At 34.9% G+C, this 18,033-nt stretch overlaps 1 protein-coding gene across 4 annotated transcripts in view; it reads left to right on the top strand.

Annotated features, from left to right (window-relative positions):
* The window catches only part of cacna1ea (calcium voltage-gated channel subunit alpha1 Ea), a 226,128-nt gene that overhangs the window by 198,703 nt on the left and 9,392 nt on the right, over positions 1-18,033 (top strand). For 2 of the 4 annotated variants that reach the window (XR_015497603.1, XM_087264324.1), the window contains 14 exons: positions 945-1,058; positions 1,148-1,240; positions 1,527-1,637; positions 3,522-3,587; positions 3,746-3,837; positions 4,023-4,191; positions 4,331-4,458; positions 8,817-8,913; positions 11,453-11,558; positions 11,636-11,743; positions 12,192-12,292; positions 12,562-12,668; positions 14,061-14,184; positions 17,663-17,791. Coding sequence is in view for 1 of the 4 variants with exons in the window: in XM_087264324.1 (XP_087120450.1) it covers positions 945-1,058; positions 1,148-1,240; positions 1,527-1,637; positions 3,522-3,587; positions 3,746-3,837; positions 4,023-4,191; positions 4,331-4,458; positions 8,817-8,913; positions 11,453-11,558; positions 11,636-11,743; positions 12,192-12,292; positions 12,562-12,668; positions 14,061-14,184; positions 17,663-17,791 (1,545 nt within the window). In the remaining 3 variants the exon portion in view is untranslated. Of the gene's footprint in view, positions 1-944; positions 1,059-1,147; positions 1,241-1,526; positions 1,638-3,521; positions 3,588-3,745; positions 3,838-4,022; positions 4,192-4,330; positions 4,459-6,132; positions 6,230-8,816; positions 8,914-11,452; positions 11,559-11,635; positions 11,744-12,191; positions 12,293-12,561; positions 12,669-14,060; positions 14,185-17,662; positions 17,792-18,033 lie in introns of all 4 variants that reach the window. The other 2 variants (XR_015497602.1, XR_015497604.1) reach the window with 2 other exon arrangements.

Here is an 18,033-nt window from a genome sequence, read left to right on the forward strand (position 1 = left end):
ACTGTCTCTCCACCATCAGCTGGTGTGTGGTGATCGCTCTGGCGCTGTTGTCCTGTGGCCGCCGTCGCATCATCCAAGTAGATGCTGCACACTGTATATATTAACATCACAATATTACAATATTATTAAGTCCCTTGATTGGTTACAGAACAAACCTCTGTGGTACAATGACTTGCTTAATTATCATTACTAGTTAATCCTTCAGATTCGTTTATACAGGTACTAAAAATGACTGGTAAAATATTACATTCTGTCATTATGGCAACAACAAAATAAATTAGATATTAGAAAAAAGTTATTGTCAGCGCAATAGCCCAGTGGTAAGCGTGCCAACATATGGTGCAGTAGAATGTCAGGGCATCCCCTACTCTCTCTCTCCCATTTCACTTCCTGTCTTATTACTGTCCTATCTAATAAAGGCAAAAAGGCCAAAAACAAATCTTAAAAAAAAGATAAATAAATGAAAAAAAGAAAAAAGTTCTTAAAACTTATTAAAATTGTTGACAAAATCTTTGTAAAGATAGAATATATTAATATAATATTATATAAATGTAAACAGGTGGCGCAGTGGGTAGCGTCGTCGAGTTTGCATGTTCTCCCTGTGTTCACGTGCGTTTCCTGTGGGTCCTCCTGTTTCCCTACAAGTCCAAAGACATGCACTATAGGTGAATTGGCTAAGCTAAATTGTCTGTAGTGTATGTGTGTGAAAGAGTGTGTATCGATGTTTCCCAGTGATGGGTTTCAGCTGCAAAGGCATCCACTGTGTAAAACATATGCAAGGTAAGTTGGCAGGTCATTTCTTTGTGGCGACCCCAGAATAATAAAGGGACTAAGCTGAAAATAAAATGAATGAATGAATGAATGAATGAATGAATGAATGAATATAAACAAATAACAAATATTTTAGAAGGCTATCTGTGTGTTCTTTTTTTGCTCTCTGTCAGCATCATGATCCTCGTCTTGAAGGCTATGACGATGTGCTCAAATATCTCAACACTATTTTCACCGTTATTTTCTCTGTGGAGTGTGTTCTCAAGATCCTGGCTTTTGGTATAATGGTAAGCTAACCCTTGAATGTGAATCACTTCATAAAATCTCTGTTGAAATACTTTTTCCAAAATAACGTCATTACCTTTATATCTTTCAGAACTATTTCAGAGACACATGGAATATATTTGACTTCATCACGGTTCTAGGAAGCATCACAGAAATTCTGGTGGACAAATTTCAGACTGGAAAAGTGAGAACTAAATTACATTTGTGTGTTCTTTGTAGTCAGAGTTGATATTCATAAGGAACTAAGTATGTATTGTGATTGATTTGCACACAGAAGTCGTTTACATGGACAATCACATCTGTATTATAATTGCTGTTTAGCTGGTGTGTATTTGCATGTGCTTCATGGTGTTGATTAATATGTGCAGAGTATTTATTTGCAGAAGCAATGACCTTTGTATTTTGATTGGTGTGTCTGCAGTATTTATTTGCATAAGCAGTCATCTCTGTGCTCTCATTGGTATTTGCAGACTTTTAATATGGGCTTCCTGAAGCTATTCCGGGCAGCTCGGCTGATTAAACTCCTGCGTCAGGGCTACACCATCCGTATTCTGCTCTGGACTTTTGTTCAGTCCTTCAAGGTCAGACATGTCTTGCGCTGCACTAGATTGAAATCCCTTATTTTTCTTTTTATCCTTATTCTTCCAAATGCAGTTTTTGCTTTTATTAAACACAAAACAGAAATTCAGATTTTAATGCTGCGTTTGCAAGACACTCAACATAAAATATGAAACAATATTTCACTAAATGTTGCATCACTCCAAGATTAAACCAATGGATCACCCAGTTTCCAATCCTCCACAAGAAAAATGAGCATTAAGAATGAATAAAGACAACATTACACTACCTGACAAAAGTCTTGTCGCCTATCCAAGTTTTAGGAAAAACAAATAATAACTTGACTTCTAGTTGACCATTTGGTATCAGAAGTGGCTTATATGATATACACAGGCCTCTAGATTACACTTATTTTACCAAAATAAAATATGATCATGCCTTGATTTTTAGCTATTTAGGACAGTAAGGTCTGACTTTTCTTAGACAAAAGTCTTGTCTCTTAACAGCAATAATGTACAGTAAAGAATATAAAGTCATGGCGCAGTGGAAGAAGAATTATTGGTAACACTTTACAATAAGGTTCATTAGTTAATGCATTTACTAACATGAATTAATCATGAACAACACTTGTACAGCATTTATTAATCATAATTGAACATTTACTAATGCATTATTAACATCCAAACTCATGCTTGTTAACATTAGTTAATGCACCATGTGACATAAACATAAATTCACAATGAACAACTGTATTTTCATTAACTAACGTTTATTAACATGAACAAATACTGTAGTAAATGTATTGTTCATTGTTTGTTCATGTTAGTAAATGCATTAAGTAACATTAGCTAATGAACCTTATTGTAAAGTGTGACCGAATTATTATACTGTTTGACTCTCATGAGCTTGGAGGACTCCATCCATATATCTCTGCAATGACTCAAATAATTTATTAATAAAGTCATCTGAAACGGCAAAGAAAGCTTTCTTTCAGGACTCCCAGAGTTCATCAAAATTCTTTGGATTCAACTTCAATGCCTCCTTCTTCATCTTACTCCAGACATGCTTAATAATGTTCATGTCTGGTGACTGGGCTGGCCAATCCTGGAGCACCTTGACCTTCTTTGCTTTCAGGAACTTTGATGTGGAGGCTGAAGTAAGAGAAGAAGCGCTATCCTGCTGAAGAATTTACCTTCGCCTGTGGTTTGTAATGTAATGGGCAACAAAAATGTCTTGATACCTCAGGCTGTTGATGTTGCCATCCACTCTGCTGATCTCTCGCACGCCCCCCATACTGAATGTAAACCCAAACCATGATTTTTTCGTCAGCAAACTTGACTGATTTCTGTAAGAATCTTGGGTCTATGCCAGTTCCAGTAGGTCCTCTGCCATATTTGTGGTGATTGGGATGCAGTTCAACAGATGATTCATCAGAAAAATCTACCTTTTGACACTTTTCCAAATGATCAACTAGAAGTCAAGTTATTATTTGTTTCTCTTACAACTGGGATTGACAACAAGACTTTTGTCAGGTAGTGTAGAGATCTGTTTCTAAACATCACAATCTCTTTGTTGTAATGGCAACTGAAGTTAATAAAGAGACTGATAACAAAATTGTCAAAGGTAATTCTGACAAATTTGTGTTTGCCCTGTGATGTGCACTCGTTAGGGCAGGTTATGGATGAATAAATCTGTGTTATTGAACTAATCGAAGAAGTCAGTAATTGAGTGGCTTATTCATAACAACAACAGTCACTTGCTTTGTTTCTCAATTCTTCAAATGAATCAGTTAAATGAATTATTCGCAGACAAAGACTCCTAGTTGCAGTTTTATATTTATTTCTTATGCAAATATAATTGAATAATCATTTTTCAGATTAGACTTTAACGTGAGATTTATTTTACAGGCTCTTCCATATGTCTGTCTGCTCATCGCCATGCTGTTTTTCATCTATGCCATCATTGGCATGCAGGTAAAGGTTGTCTTTGTCCCCAGACAGTCTGTCTCCATTTTATATTCTTCCTCTTTCTCTCTCTCTTCCATTGTTTCTCTGCCATCTTTGCTCTTCCATTACTTCATTAGGCCTGTAATGTGACAGATGGCTCTTATGTGTTTGTAATCTCTCTGAAGGTATTTGGCAACATCAAGATAAATGAGAAAACCCAAATCAATGAACACAATAACTTCAGGACTTTCTTTGGTGCACTCATGCTTTTGTTCAGGTAAGATTATGGTAATGAATTCTGCATGCTTTAATGTCATTATTATTTCTAGTGAAAACACATCCTCTGAGTTATTAATTATGTCAATTTGAAGCAGATACAATAAACAGACTTCCCTTCAGGGATTAATAAATGTGATTTAATTTCTGATTTACATATGTATGTGTGTGTGTGTTTGTGTTAAGGAGTGCAACAGGTGAGTCATGGCAGGAAATCATGCTATCGTGTTTAGGAGAGAAGGAGTGTGAAATCGACACTTCTGTCAACTCAACAACAAAGACAATAAAAAACGACTGCGGTACCGACTTTGCCTACTTCTACTTTGTCTCCTTCATCTTCTTCAGTTCTTTTCTGGTGAGAGGCAACACATACTGTATTTAATGACACAAACACACATCGCTACAAATCTTTACACTTAAAGCCCACACACTTAAGGTCTATTCATACCAAATCCGGTTTATTCACTGAACTTTCTGCGAAATGTCTTTTTCAGATGCTGAATCTGTTTGTGGCTGTGATCATGGATAATTTTGAGTACCTGACACGTGATTCATCCATTCTGGGTCCTCACCACTTGGATGAGTTTGTACGGATCTGGGGAGAGTATGACCGTGCAGCATGGTAAGAGATGCAGCTTTATACCCCTTTCTGTTTATGATGCATAATAAAAGAACATAATTTATGGTATAATGGATTGTATTCTGGAACGATATTATGTTATATAACTGTATACGTAATAATGCATAAACAAAGAATAGTTTATTTACTGTGTGTTTATACAAGTATGCCACATGTATGCTATTTATGAGATGTACATGTTAAAATGCTTTGTAATTGTCAGTTATGTTTAATATGTTTACCAATTTGAAACCCTTTAGGATGACTTCAAAGGGGTCATGTCATAAAGACCGAATTTTCAAAAGTTTTAAAATTTAATTAGTAGTAGAAAAATAATCAGTTTAAGACATCTTACTTCGCTTACTGGTAATTAAATGGAGAAATTGATAGTTTAAATATAGAAAATAGCATTCGTTCTCCTAATTAATGATAAATTAATAATTCAAATGATTTATTCAAATTAGAGGTTTCATTGAGAAACAAATAAGTATAGAATGGATCTTTGAACCATTTGTCTGATAAGAACCCAGCAAACAATTTTGTGTTTAATAAACGTCTAATAGACATCTAAATGTAGACAGCTTGGCTAAAACAAGGCTAAACTTGGGCTGTCAGTGAAAATCCAATAGACATCTCAGAAGAGACTAAAACTAGGTTAAAAAAGGCAGCACTTTTGCTTTTTGTGAAATTCTATATCATATCTAATGAATGTAAAAACTAAAACCATACTGGCAGATTGATTCTATTTACAGTGGTCCCTCGTTATCCGCAGGAGTTGCATTCTAAAAATAGCCCATGATAGACAAAGTAGTCAGCTTTATTTTTTACAATTATTATAGATGTTTTAAGGCTGTAAAACCCCTCACTACACACTTTATACGCTTTTCTCAGACAGGCATTAACATTGTCACACTTTTTACTCTTGTTTACACTCTCAAAGTTCAAACTTTTGTTGAAAAATAAGTCCAGTATTATAGAATGAAAGCAAAGATCAAAACAATTTGATCTCCATTTATTTATTCTGTAAAGGCGCCCTACAGACGCCTAACTTCTACCTTCCTTTAGCATGTCCAGAAGTTCAACTTTTTGTGCGATGGTTAGCATCTTCTTCTGCCTTTTGGGTGCTACTGCAGATGCCTTTGATGATGCTGACCTTTTCGTTGACATTTTGGGGAGAGAACTTGCACACTTCACAGTCACACTGCTAGTGATCGAAGAATCACAGGATCGAATGTAAATTTGGCAAGCAGAACGCATTCTGCACTGTGCAGGAGACATGGAGGAAATTGATTAACAATAATCAATAAACAACCTAATGCACTGTAGAAAAAAAAGCATGTCAAATTACACACAAAAAAATTGGCAAAACTGCGAGGACGTGAAAAGGGAACGTACGTTATAGGAGGGACCACTGTATATCATTTGTTTTAGAAGCTCTTACTGCTTTCGTAAATTCTTCATCATGCACTTAATTCTTTTAGACCCTGAAAATATGTTTTTGTTTTTAGTACTTAACGTCAGCATGAACATTGTTAAAACAAGAATTACAATACCATATGATAAATACAGCAAACTACTCATGATATGACCCCTTTGAAGTGTATATTCATGAAAATAGCCTAATCCTATACTACAGCTTGTCTATTTATCGTTAACGGCCAGTATTTCCTTCTCCAGTGGAAAACTACACTATAAGGAGATGTACAAAGTAGTACGCACAATATCACCTCCTCTGGGCTTTGGAAAGAATTGCCCCTACAGGGTGGCATGCAAGGTTTGGCTCACCCACGAAAAAAAAAAAAAAACTACCCCTTTGCCTTTTTTCTCTTCCTCTCCTTTATCATCCCCTATTCCTTCACTAGCTAACACCCCTTACCCCTATCTCTCGTTTCCGTGATTTACTCCAGTGCTACTTTCCACTGGGTCAAAGACTGGCAGAGACAAGAGCTCAGTGCACAGAGAGACAGCTCATCCCTTCGGCCTGCGTCCCGCTCCTGAAGTGTGAATAACTGCTGCAGTTAATGACACTGAGAGCCATCCATCAGTGAACTCCATTAGATAATATCTAACACTGTCGATGGATGTCAGCAGGGATTCGCTCTCTCTGTGTCTGAATTGGATTTGTGGCTTTTATTGAACATTAATGTGGGCTGTTCGGGTTAGATGAGGTCACACTCCTCATGTTCATCAATGTCTACCTGTTTGTCAAAAGAACATTACACTTATCTCTCACTGGACCTACCAGAGTGTCAGAAATTAATTACATTTTTTAGGAGATTTTTTTTTTTACTTTTTAGTAAATTTATCCTTTTACTTATTGATTTATTCATTTTCTTTTCTGCTTAGTCTTTTTAATAATCTGGGGTCGCCACAGCGGAATGAACCGCCAACTTATCCAGCACATGTTTTTTGCAGCGGATGCCCTTCCAAATGCAACCCATCACTGGGAAATATCCATACAAACTCATCCACACACATACACTACGTGCAATTTTAGCTTACCCGATTTACCTATAGCACATGTCTTTGAACTTGTGGGTGAAACCGGAGCACCCGGAGGAAGCCCATGCCAACAACAGGGAGAACATGCAAACTCTACACAGAAATACCAACTGACCCAGCCAAGGCTTGAACCAGCGACCTTCTTGCTGTGAGGGGACAGCGCTACCTACTGCGCCACCACATTCCACCTTTTATTATAATTATACAGTTTATATTATATTGATATAATTAACATTTATTCTATAAATGTTCAATAATGGGCCGCGCAGTGACTCAGTGGTTAGCACTGTCGCCTCACAGCAAGAAGGTCGCTGGTTTAAGTCCCGGCTGGGCCAGTTGGCATTTCTTTGTGGAGTTTGCATGTTTTCCATGGGTTTGTGCGGGTTTCCTCCAGGTGCTCTGGTTTTCCTCACAGTCCAAAGACATGCACTAAAGGTAAATTGGATGAACAAAATTAGTGTAGGACTATGTGTGTGAATGTGAGTGTGTATAAGTGTTTACCAGTACTGGATTGCGGCTGGAAGGACATCCTCTGCGTAAAACATATGCAGAAATAGTTGGTGGTGCATTCTGCTGTGGCGAATCTTCATAAATAAGTGACTTAGCCAAAGGAAAATGAATGTTTGATAACAGTTCCTCCAAAAATAAAAAAATATTGTCAATTTGAGTTTTTTATTAACAACATTATTATCAACATTAGTATTATTAGTAACACAAAAACATCTAAAAACATGGAAATCAGTTTTATATATATATTATGCAAAAACAAATTACTCTAAATTACAACATTATTTTAAATTAATACAAACTGAAATCAGTTTACAGAATAAATCAAGAAATAAAATCAAGAAAAACTGAATTTTCCAGTGGTCCCTTAATGTTTTTCTTTAGCTGTATATATATCAGCTATACATAGAGTTCATATTAGAATATATTGTCAATTTTATTTTTATTATTTACAAATTTTAATAAGGGGTGATACGGTGGCTCAGTGGTTAGCACTGTCGCCTCATAGCAAGAAGGTAGCTGGTTCGAGTTCCAGTTACATTTCTTTGTGAAGTTTGCAAGTTCTCCCCCTGTGGGTGTGGGTTTCCTTCGAGTGGTCCTGTTTCCTCCACAGTCAAAAGACATGTGCTATAGGTGAACTGAATCAGCTAAATTTGGCTTTAGTGTATGTGTGTGAATAAGTGTGTATGGATGTTTCCCAGCACTGGGTTGCAGCTGGAAGGGCATTTTCTGTGTAAAACATATGCTGGATAAGTTGGCGGTTCATACTACTATGGTGACCCCTGATGAATAAAGGGACTAAGCTGAAGGAAAATGAATGAATGAAATATTTTATTGGAAAAAATTATTAAATATTTATTTCAAATTGTATTGAATAACACATGCACACCTATTTAATATTTTTGACTTTTACTAATTGAATTTTGATGCATTTCTCTCCCACATTAATTTCTGACACTGAACAAAAACACTATTTTGGGATTATGTATTATACTAGCATGGTATTATATAACAGGGGGTTCTTTTCAATCCACCCAGTCAAACCCTCAGATCCACCTACTTGACTCCTCAGATCTTTGGCTGTTTTAATATTTTTTCTCCTCTAGCCTCTTCTATGCTAGTATAGCATAGAAAGACCTCCACCTGGCTTCACTTATCTGTTTAATCACTTTCCCTCTTGACAGTGTTTTCCTTTCCTAAGTATGAAACACATTAAAATGACCTTCCCTTTCCTGTCTCTTCCTTCTCCTTCTATCTTTTCTGTTGTTTTCTTTTTCTTCTTCCTCTCCTCCCTCGTTCCTTGGGAATGCCCAATTCTTCCTCCTTTTCATCACATGACTGCCCCCTCCCAGTGGCCGTATTCATTACACTGATATGTACGAGATGCTGACCTGCATGTCGCCACCGCTTGGCCTGGGCAAGAAATGTCCCTCCAAAGTGGCGTATAAGGTAGTCTGCAGTATTACCATTGAATAAAGGCTCGAGTTCAAGACTGTAGTTACAGTGTCTACAAAAAAATCTGGTCAATTTTGCCAAAGAATATGAATATCTCTGTGTGCAAAATGTCTTTAAAAGTATATTAAACCATGTTTGTGAAACAAGATACTATGTTTTGTATCTAAGTCAATTACATTTTTAGTGTTTTTAAGAGCACTGTATGTCAAATAATTGCAGTACATACATATAATTTTATAATTCATAGACCATCAGTGATTTTACTACTTGTCGTTTGTCTTTTAATCATCCTTCCCTATAGTCCATGTGCATCCACCAATAATACTTTACTTGAATATGTCACTATAAATTGAACCTTGGGTATTAAAACATATATGGTTTAATTAAGCATATATATTTTACTAATTTGTATTAGAAAACCCATGAAAGGTTATTTTATTTATTTAAACAAATCCACATACATTTTGGACTGTGTGGTGGCAGCATTTTCTATTCACATGGGGTGCTGTAAACCTTATACTAGGAAAATGAAAGTACAAAACACAAATAACACAAAGTTATGAATGATATAAAATGCAAATTCTTGTATGATATATTGGTCAGAATATAGGAAAAAATTATTGACTTATTGACTGTGATCATACAGAGCTTAAATCAGAGCTTAACCTTTTTTTATTTAGGATCTGGGAACAAAATTAGGATCTAGGAAGAAAGCATCAATTGGGATCATATAATCACAAGTTGATTTAAGTTTGTTAAAAGAAGCTTACACTTATGCCGAATACAAATCTCAAGCCTGACTCTGTTAATTAACCTGTCAATTAACTCTTCAAAAACACACAACAGAACAGATATAATCATCAGCTCAGCCAAAAAGAGTTTGAAAATATCAGAGAAAATCCAATAAGGTAGATCCCTATAGTATTTAGAAATACAGTTGTCAAAATTATAAGCCCCCTGTTTATTTTTCCCTAATTACTGTTTAACAAAGAGAAGATTTTTTTAACACATTTCTAACCATAATAGTTTTAATAACTTAGTTCTAAAAGCAGATTTATTTAATCTTTGCCATGATGACAGTACATAATATTTGACTAGAAATTTTTCAAGACACTAGTATTCAGCTTAGTGACATTTAACGGCTTAACTAGGTTAATTAGGTTAACTAGGCAGGTTAGGGTAATTAGGAAAGTTATTGTATGTTGATGGTTTGTTCTGTAGACTATAGAAACAAATTGCTTAAAGGGGCTAAGAATTTTGTCCCTTAAAATGTTTTTAAAAAAAATTAAAAACTGCTTTTATTCTAGCCGAAATAAAACAAAGAAAGAAAAATTCAAAGGGGGCTAATAATTCTGTCTTTAGCTGTATTTATATTTAGCTCATTTATTTATTTTAACTTTTTTTGTTCATTTTTTTTTTTGGAATAACCACCTTTTTAAATGTGACATAATATAATTTGTTTGTATTTCGAGTCGTGTTGTGGTAATAAGTTTTATTTATTTTTTTTATTTGTAGTTTTTTAAACCGGTAAAGATTAAAAGATAATCGGGCCTGACTCAGTATGAATGCTGTTCAGCAGGTTTCCCTAAAACATAAAAACATACAGACACACTTGCCATCTCATCCATCAACACATGAGCACAGTAAAAACAATCACCAAACAGGCTACTTTCTCAGTGGCCACAGCGATAGTTGACCATTAGATGACGAGCATGGGATTTGTTTTAAAGTCTCTGTGTTGGTTTTGATTTTAGATGTTGTAGGATCTTATTCCAGGCTTTTGTGAATACATAAAAGAAGGATCTCTGGCCTCAACAGTTTTTAAAAGCCGGTAACAGCAGACATCCAATAGTTGCAGATCTGGTGAAATGGTCAGTCCTTATAATAAGTGTTGGTACCAAAGCACAAAGGGCTGCTGAAGTAGCACTATTTAAAATATGATAGAACAGTTTAATCTCTCTGTTCATAATGTAATTTTGAAATGACAAAGCATTAGAGAGTGATAGGACAAAACAGTGATGTGTCCATCCAAAAAATCTATTTTGGATCTCATAGGCCCTATTGTACAGTCTAGCTATTGGCTCCAAGATATCATTTGTTGTGCTCACCAAGTGCAATTATTTGGCTTTATACCTAAAATGATGGCAGCACCCCTAGTCCAAAATACACGTGATTTTTTTGTTTAAATAATCTAGATCTTTCATGTATTATCTCCTGTAAATTTCAGTAATTTTTTTTATTAAACCATGCAAGTCTTAATACAGGGTTTTTAAAACAATTACCGACAAATTACAAAGGGCATGTTCATAAAGTGTGATTCGTCAAACTTTCCCAGTTTCTAATCTGTCCCTCTCCAATATATGTGTTTCAACTGTGTGCATGAATCGTGATATTGTGACATCTTCTTTGTGTAAAAGTTGATAACTTAGAAAACCTAGATGTCTAGCGTTTTAAAAATCATGCACAGCCACTGTTTAGTTTTGCGGTTCTTGTATTTCATTTGTCTTTTGTCTTTATGGCGATCTGCTTTTAGCGGTTGGTTCTGATGAACATGCCAGTGGATGAAGACATGTCTGTCCACTTCACCTCCACACTTATGGCCCTCATACGCACCGCACTGGACATTAAAATTGCTCGAGGTTGGCATCACTCATTTATTTCTTTGTCTATAAATAAAAAACACAATAATATTAGCAAAATGATCATTGTTTAATAGGAGGGGAAGACAGGGGTCAGATGGATGTTGAACTGCAGAAGGAAATCAGTGTCATCTGGCCGCATCTCTCACAGAAATCTCTTGATCTGCTTGTACCCATTCACAAAGGTAAGAGATTGGAGAGATTATGGCAGATTTTCATTTTTTTAAAGGGACAGTCATCATTTATTCGTCGTTCATTTATTACAAAACTTTTTTTTTTTTAACTTTGTTCTTCAGTTGAACAGAAAGGAAGATATTTCAGTGAAAACTGGAGACCTATAACCATTCACTTCCATAGTGTTTGTTTTTCTTACTATAGAAGTCAATAGTTACAGGTTTTGAGCTTTCTTCAAAATATCTTCTTTTGTTTCCAACAGTAGAAAGAAACTCATAGGTTTGAAACCACATGGGAGAGAGTAAATAGTGAATGCCTTTTCATTTGGATGAACTATCACTGTTATTGTTGTACCAGTGTTGTCCACTAGGGATACCACTGACGTCCCTAAATGTAAATGTGTTTTGCAGCCTGGATAAAAATTAATTTACTACAAAAAAACAACTCTTTTTTTTCCAGCTAGTGACATGACCATTGGGAAGATCTATGCAGCCATGATGATCATGGACTACTACAAGCAGAACAAAGCGAAGAAGCTCCGTCAGCAGCTCGAGGAACAGGTAGAGACATGTTAACTTCTGCAGCACTGGTGACTAAAACTTAAGATATATGAAGCTTGAGAGCTAAAAACAGGTCAATTTACAACCTCAGGTTTATTAATTATGCTTGTTATTCTAGCGTATAACTGTATGCAATAGTATTCATTTCAGTAAAGACACGTTAACGAATCCTTATATATCATTGTGCATTTCCTGTGGTTTGTTTTAATGGGTACTGGGTCATTGTGCCACTGGTGAGGTTTTGCTGACCATCTGATATTGTCTTGCAGAAACACGCACCAATGTTCCAACGCATGGATGCATCCTCGCTGCCGCAGGACATCCTCTGCAGTGCCAAGGCTTTGCCATTCCTGACCCACAGTGCAGGATCTGCCCTGTAATTGTATATGTTGTGTGTTTGCGTGTGTGCTTACATTGGCCCTGAATAATGTGCATCACAGCAACAGCATCAGTCCTGATAACTGCCAAAGCATTAATTGATAAATAAATATTTATTAAAGGATTATAACTTTTTAAATTCTAAAATTGTTAAATGCTTTAACAAAACAAGCTTCTTTACAAAATGTGACTGTTGTTTTTTTTATTTAACTATTCATTATACACTTTTAGATAGGTCAATGATCAGAAATGACATTATGTGACAAAATAAAAACTTTTTAAAAAATAAAAATCCTTACAAAATAAAAACTATTTTATAAGGATTCACAAGGGTTAATATTTTGAATGATTTTTTAAATGTTTCTTTTTGTTTGTTTGTTTTTAATAACTTAATTGTTTTTTTTCTTTACTTTTTGCTATTTTTAGTTATTAAATCATTGTTTAGTATGTCAGTGCGTGATCCTAACACGAATGAGAAATTTTGCTTTGGCAACTAATTAATGTAAAAGAAATTTTAGGTTGATTGCTGAATTTATTCCATTTCATCTTTATTTTATTTCAAGCAATGACTTTGTTAAAGTTATTCTTTTGGTGTTAGATAACAATGACTATGTTTACATGGACATCAGTAATGAAATTATTTGCCTTAATCTAAATAAGACAAGAATATGATTAAGGTGTTTACATGAGTTACTTTTTGAATGTTCCTTTCATGATCCCGTTTTACATGTTATATCACATATTTCGATTAACACCATTGCGTCACCACACTTAAACACATTTCCTCTGGAGTTTCATGTAGTTTCAGGTGTTTCATTTTTAATTTGTTGACTGCAGTTTGGCACATTCACTTTTATTCAGGAACATTTTATGCATGCCCACAAACTATTATTATGACCTTACTCGGATTAATCAAAAATCACTGTTTAAATGGTAAACTCTTGATAGGAGTATTGTCTTAATTAAAATCAGATTATCGGTGTCCATTTAAACTTATTTACTAATAACTCTGGTCTGCACTTTCCCACCTTAGTTCTTTAAAATTTTTCATTATATACAGAGTTTAGAGCAATGTTTTGAAGAGACATATTTATGTGACTGCTTATAGAATTATGTTGTTTTTTACAAAATATTAAAACAATTTTTACATAACATAAAAACAACATATTATATGACACATACTTTATGTTATTTAATGTATATTTTATATAAATCCAACTTTAAAAAAAATCTTGGTCTATTCCCAGCTCAGGGGTCTCGGCCTTTTGTGTGTATCAGGCAATGTCACACAAAGGGAACTAATTTCAGATCCATCAAAACTATGACTAGCTTTTTCCACATCCTGTTTTGTTTTGCAAGCCCACATAATTGACTTTGCTTTTTTCCTCAGCACTAGAGGTGGGTTTGTGGCACTGAGTCCTATCTCTCCTCAAGATCTCTTCATGCAGCCCATGACCCAAGACAGCATGGAGGAGAGGGAGGAATACCAACACCCGTATCACCTGCAAAGCATGGTATGAGAAGCTAAATCCGAAATGCACCAACTAATGCATCTCATCTCTTACATATTGACACAGTAGGCCTTGACAAATCTTGCATGACATATAAGACATTCATTGTTTTCATTGTGTGCACAAAATACCTAATAGCTATGTTTGGTGAAACATTCAAATTCATCAGCTATTTCAAATTCTCTGACTGTATATATACTCAGACTCAAGCTCAGCGTTTAATTCCATGGGGGTTTATGAATAATTCATTTTAGAATCAAATGCAAAAGGTAACAGGGTCTGAATACCACATACTGAAGACGCTGATCCACTGAACGTTTTATGAATAGAACAGTGGAACAGAATATTCTTCTAATTTATAATAGTCTCATTTTTTTTATATTCTTATTTGGGGTTTGCAAACTACAGACAGTAAATGGCAGCATCTGGTCAAGAATACAAGGTTTTATAAGTGTAAAACTTTGGTCAGTTATTGTTTATTAATTATTATGTTGTTTTTTAAGCAGCAAATATTATTTAAAATTTGAAGAACCTCTAAAAAAATGGGGAAAAACATTTGATAAATTGGAATTAAGAGGGACAAAGTAAAATTGTTCTGATAAGGCCATAGACTGTAAAAAATGATATCACAAAAGTCATGACTACAAATGTTTTTGTAACTTTAGCTTACTTTATTAAGTTAATCAGGTTTCAACTACATTTTAAATGATGCAAAGTTTAATATTTCTACGGTCCTAACAAGCCATGTGTTAAAATATTTATTCTCTCTTGTTTTGTCGTGATCATGACTTAAATTAACTTGTGATCTTGACATAACAACTCATTTTCTCGTTATCTCATTATAACAAAAAGTTGTTTTCTCGTGATCACGACTTAATTATCTCATTATCTCGGCATAACAAAGTTATGTTGTGATCACAACTTGTTTTTATGTATTTTATTAATGTATTGATTTTTATTATTATTATTATTATTATTTGATATTATTATTATACCTGCCTAATATAACCAGGCCACCGATATTCTTTACATGTACTCTCTGGCCTTTAAAACAGAATATTCCTCATGTAACTTAATGATTGCTTATAATGAAGGGGCAGCACGAGTGTTAAGACTAGAGCAGTGAGTCTGCCTAACTGCAGACATGCATTCTTGCAACACTAACTTTCAGAAAAGCTATACTAATATGAGCTCAAAACGCTCGTGCTCATAATTAATCTACGTTCATGATTATATTCATGTATATGATTATTGTTGTAATTTTCAATCAATTCCATGCGTGTTCAAAAAAAAGGTCAGGAGAGGTTTTTCTTCAATGTTCAAAATATTAACAATTTATTGGATACAAATTAATAATTTGATTCAAAGAATTCTGTTATCCTCAATGCAATGCAAAAGTTACATTGAGGAGGTGCACAACCACTTTCTTTTCCTGACTCCAACTTATATAGGCAGCTGATATTAACATGTGGAGTTTCGTCAAATTCGTCATTTGTCAATCATTGTCCAGTCCATATGAATTTACATGAATTTAATTTTGCACCAGCATTTATCTACTTCTGCAAAAATGCTAAATAGTATGCACAGCATCCCACACACAACAGTAGAAGTTGTTAATATATGACCCTTACATGACCAATACAAATAATTGTTTGATTAAAAGAAAAAGAGACAAAAATAATAAAAAAATTATTCCTATTTTCTAAAATTTTATATCATAATTTACAATAAAATCCTCTCAACTGTTAAACTGTTAAAGCAACTTAATATGGCGCCAAATAACTTGCTGCATTTATGAATTAAATTATGAAGAATGCTGAAGATCCTGCTTTTGCTTTTTTCATTTCCACAAGTTATTTACAATGACTTTAAAAAGTGAGTTCCTGCAAATAATGCGATATGAAGCTACTGTATGCACATTGCCATGGGAAGTATCTATTGTGTTTTTGATGGAGTGGTCATAACGATTAATCTGTAATTGATCGTTAATTTAAATCAAGATCGATCACAGGACTTTGTTGAAATTGACATCCATACAGACCAACTATGTTATTTTAAATGAAGTAGTTAGAAAACAATCCTTTTCCTGCGAGTTTGGATCCGTCATATCGTATCATTCTCGTCACTCCTGCAGCTCAGAGATGCTTGTAACAGAGGCGCGGTGCTTTCCTCATATCTGTAGCATAACATGTCCAGCTGAACTAAACTGATTCTTATAAAAATGATTTAACACTTCCGTACAAGCCTATGTATTGCACACTTAACTTAGCCCCCCGTTCCCACGGCTTCAACGTTAAGCATGCCTAGGGCATCCAGGCAGAAAAAAATAGGTTGTGTGGTCATACATTGGCCAGATATTATTATTATTAATAATAATAATAATAATAATAATAATAATAATAATAATAATAATAATAATAATAATAATAAATACATAAATAAATGCTACATAAATTAAAGCAAAAAGATAAGTCGTGATCACGACATAACAACTTTTTGTTATGTCAAGATCAAAACAAAACAAGAGAAAAAAAAGTTTTAAGCATGGCCTCTTACGACATCCGTATTTTACAGTTTAATTTTGACCTTTTAAGTTTTAAAATAATCATATTCTCAAAAGTCAAACCATAACTTTTCATCTTAAAATTTTGGACCTAATATTTGTAATTATATTTCATCTCTATTTTTGTGTGGCAAAAATGGTCTTCTATGAATGTCATAAATGTGCCATGTGATTGTGTTGAAAGCTTAATTATCAGAAGGTCATCTGCATGAACATCACCTCCCTGGTTTCCACCTTGCATGATGCTTCTACCTTTCCAGACTTCCCCATATTTGCAGCTTTTTTGCCATCTCTTTATTATTTGTTTTCTGGCCTCGTAACGGTAGTGCTTTTCGAGACTTGTGTTCTTTCTTTCTTTCTTTTAGAGGTTTGGAAGGGTTTATTGATGTGGTTTTTCAAGGTTAGACTTCTAGGTCAAGATTATATAACCAGTAAGCAGTTACACACAAGCCTAGATGTCTTCCTGTGCTCTTATGTGTCTTATGCTCTTATTTTCTATCTCTCCTGGTAGTTTTTCTGCTTTTCTCTTATGAGCTGTGATATAACGCTAGGGTTTTTAAGTTGGTTTATGTTTGAATCTCTGTTGTGCAAGAGCGCTTGTGTTTACGCCCAGTATCCGTGGCTTCTGCTTTAAAAACGCTCTACACCCCCTATCAGTTGCTCATGCGTATTGGCTACGTGTTTTTGCTTACGACGTGTCCTTTTGCCACTTTACTTTCCCTCTATGGATTCTTATTGAGTAATAAAGTAATAAAAAAGGAGATTTTTTTACTTTAGGATGTAAACCTTGCTGCAATTCAATTCTATAACAATAATTCTATACATAATACACTTGATTCTGTTATAGTAAGTGTATTTTTAAGTAAGGACTGAATGTCTTTCCTCCTCCCCGTTTTTCTCCTCTCTCTAACTGCGTAGGTGCCTGAGCACAAAGAATTTAGCAGTGTGATGTGCCCCACTAGCATGCAGGCTGATCCACTGCAAGTGCCAGGAAGAGGCGTCTCTATCCGAGCCTCTTCCATGCCTCGCCTGGCGGTAGAGCCACAGGTACTGCCTGTGTTAGCTTAGACTTGCGCTGATAAATAGCTGCTTTCTCTAATCCTACACTGTGATTAGCATCATTGTGGGCATTGGTTCCAAAGTGGGAATGGAAGCAGTGGGTAGAAAGCTGTTGTTTGTCATTTGGTGGGACTGTGATGGCAATTTTTACTGGAAATGTTGCCTTAAACCAACTTCTGGTGTGTTTATGTTGCAGTGATTATAAAAAGATGAATTATGGAAATATAACA

This window comes from Danio rerio, chromosome 8 (assembly GCF_052040795.2).
Source record: "Danio rerio strain M-AB ecotype USA chromosome 8, GRCz13ab, whole genome shotgun sequence".
NCBI classification, from domain to species: domain Eukaryota; kingdom Metazoa; phylum Chordata; class Actinopteri; order Cypriniformes; family Danionidae; genus Danio; species Danio rerio.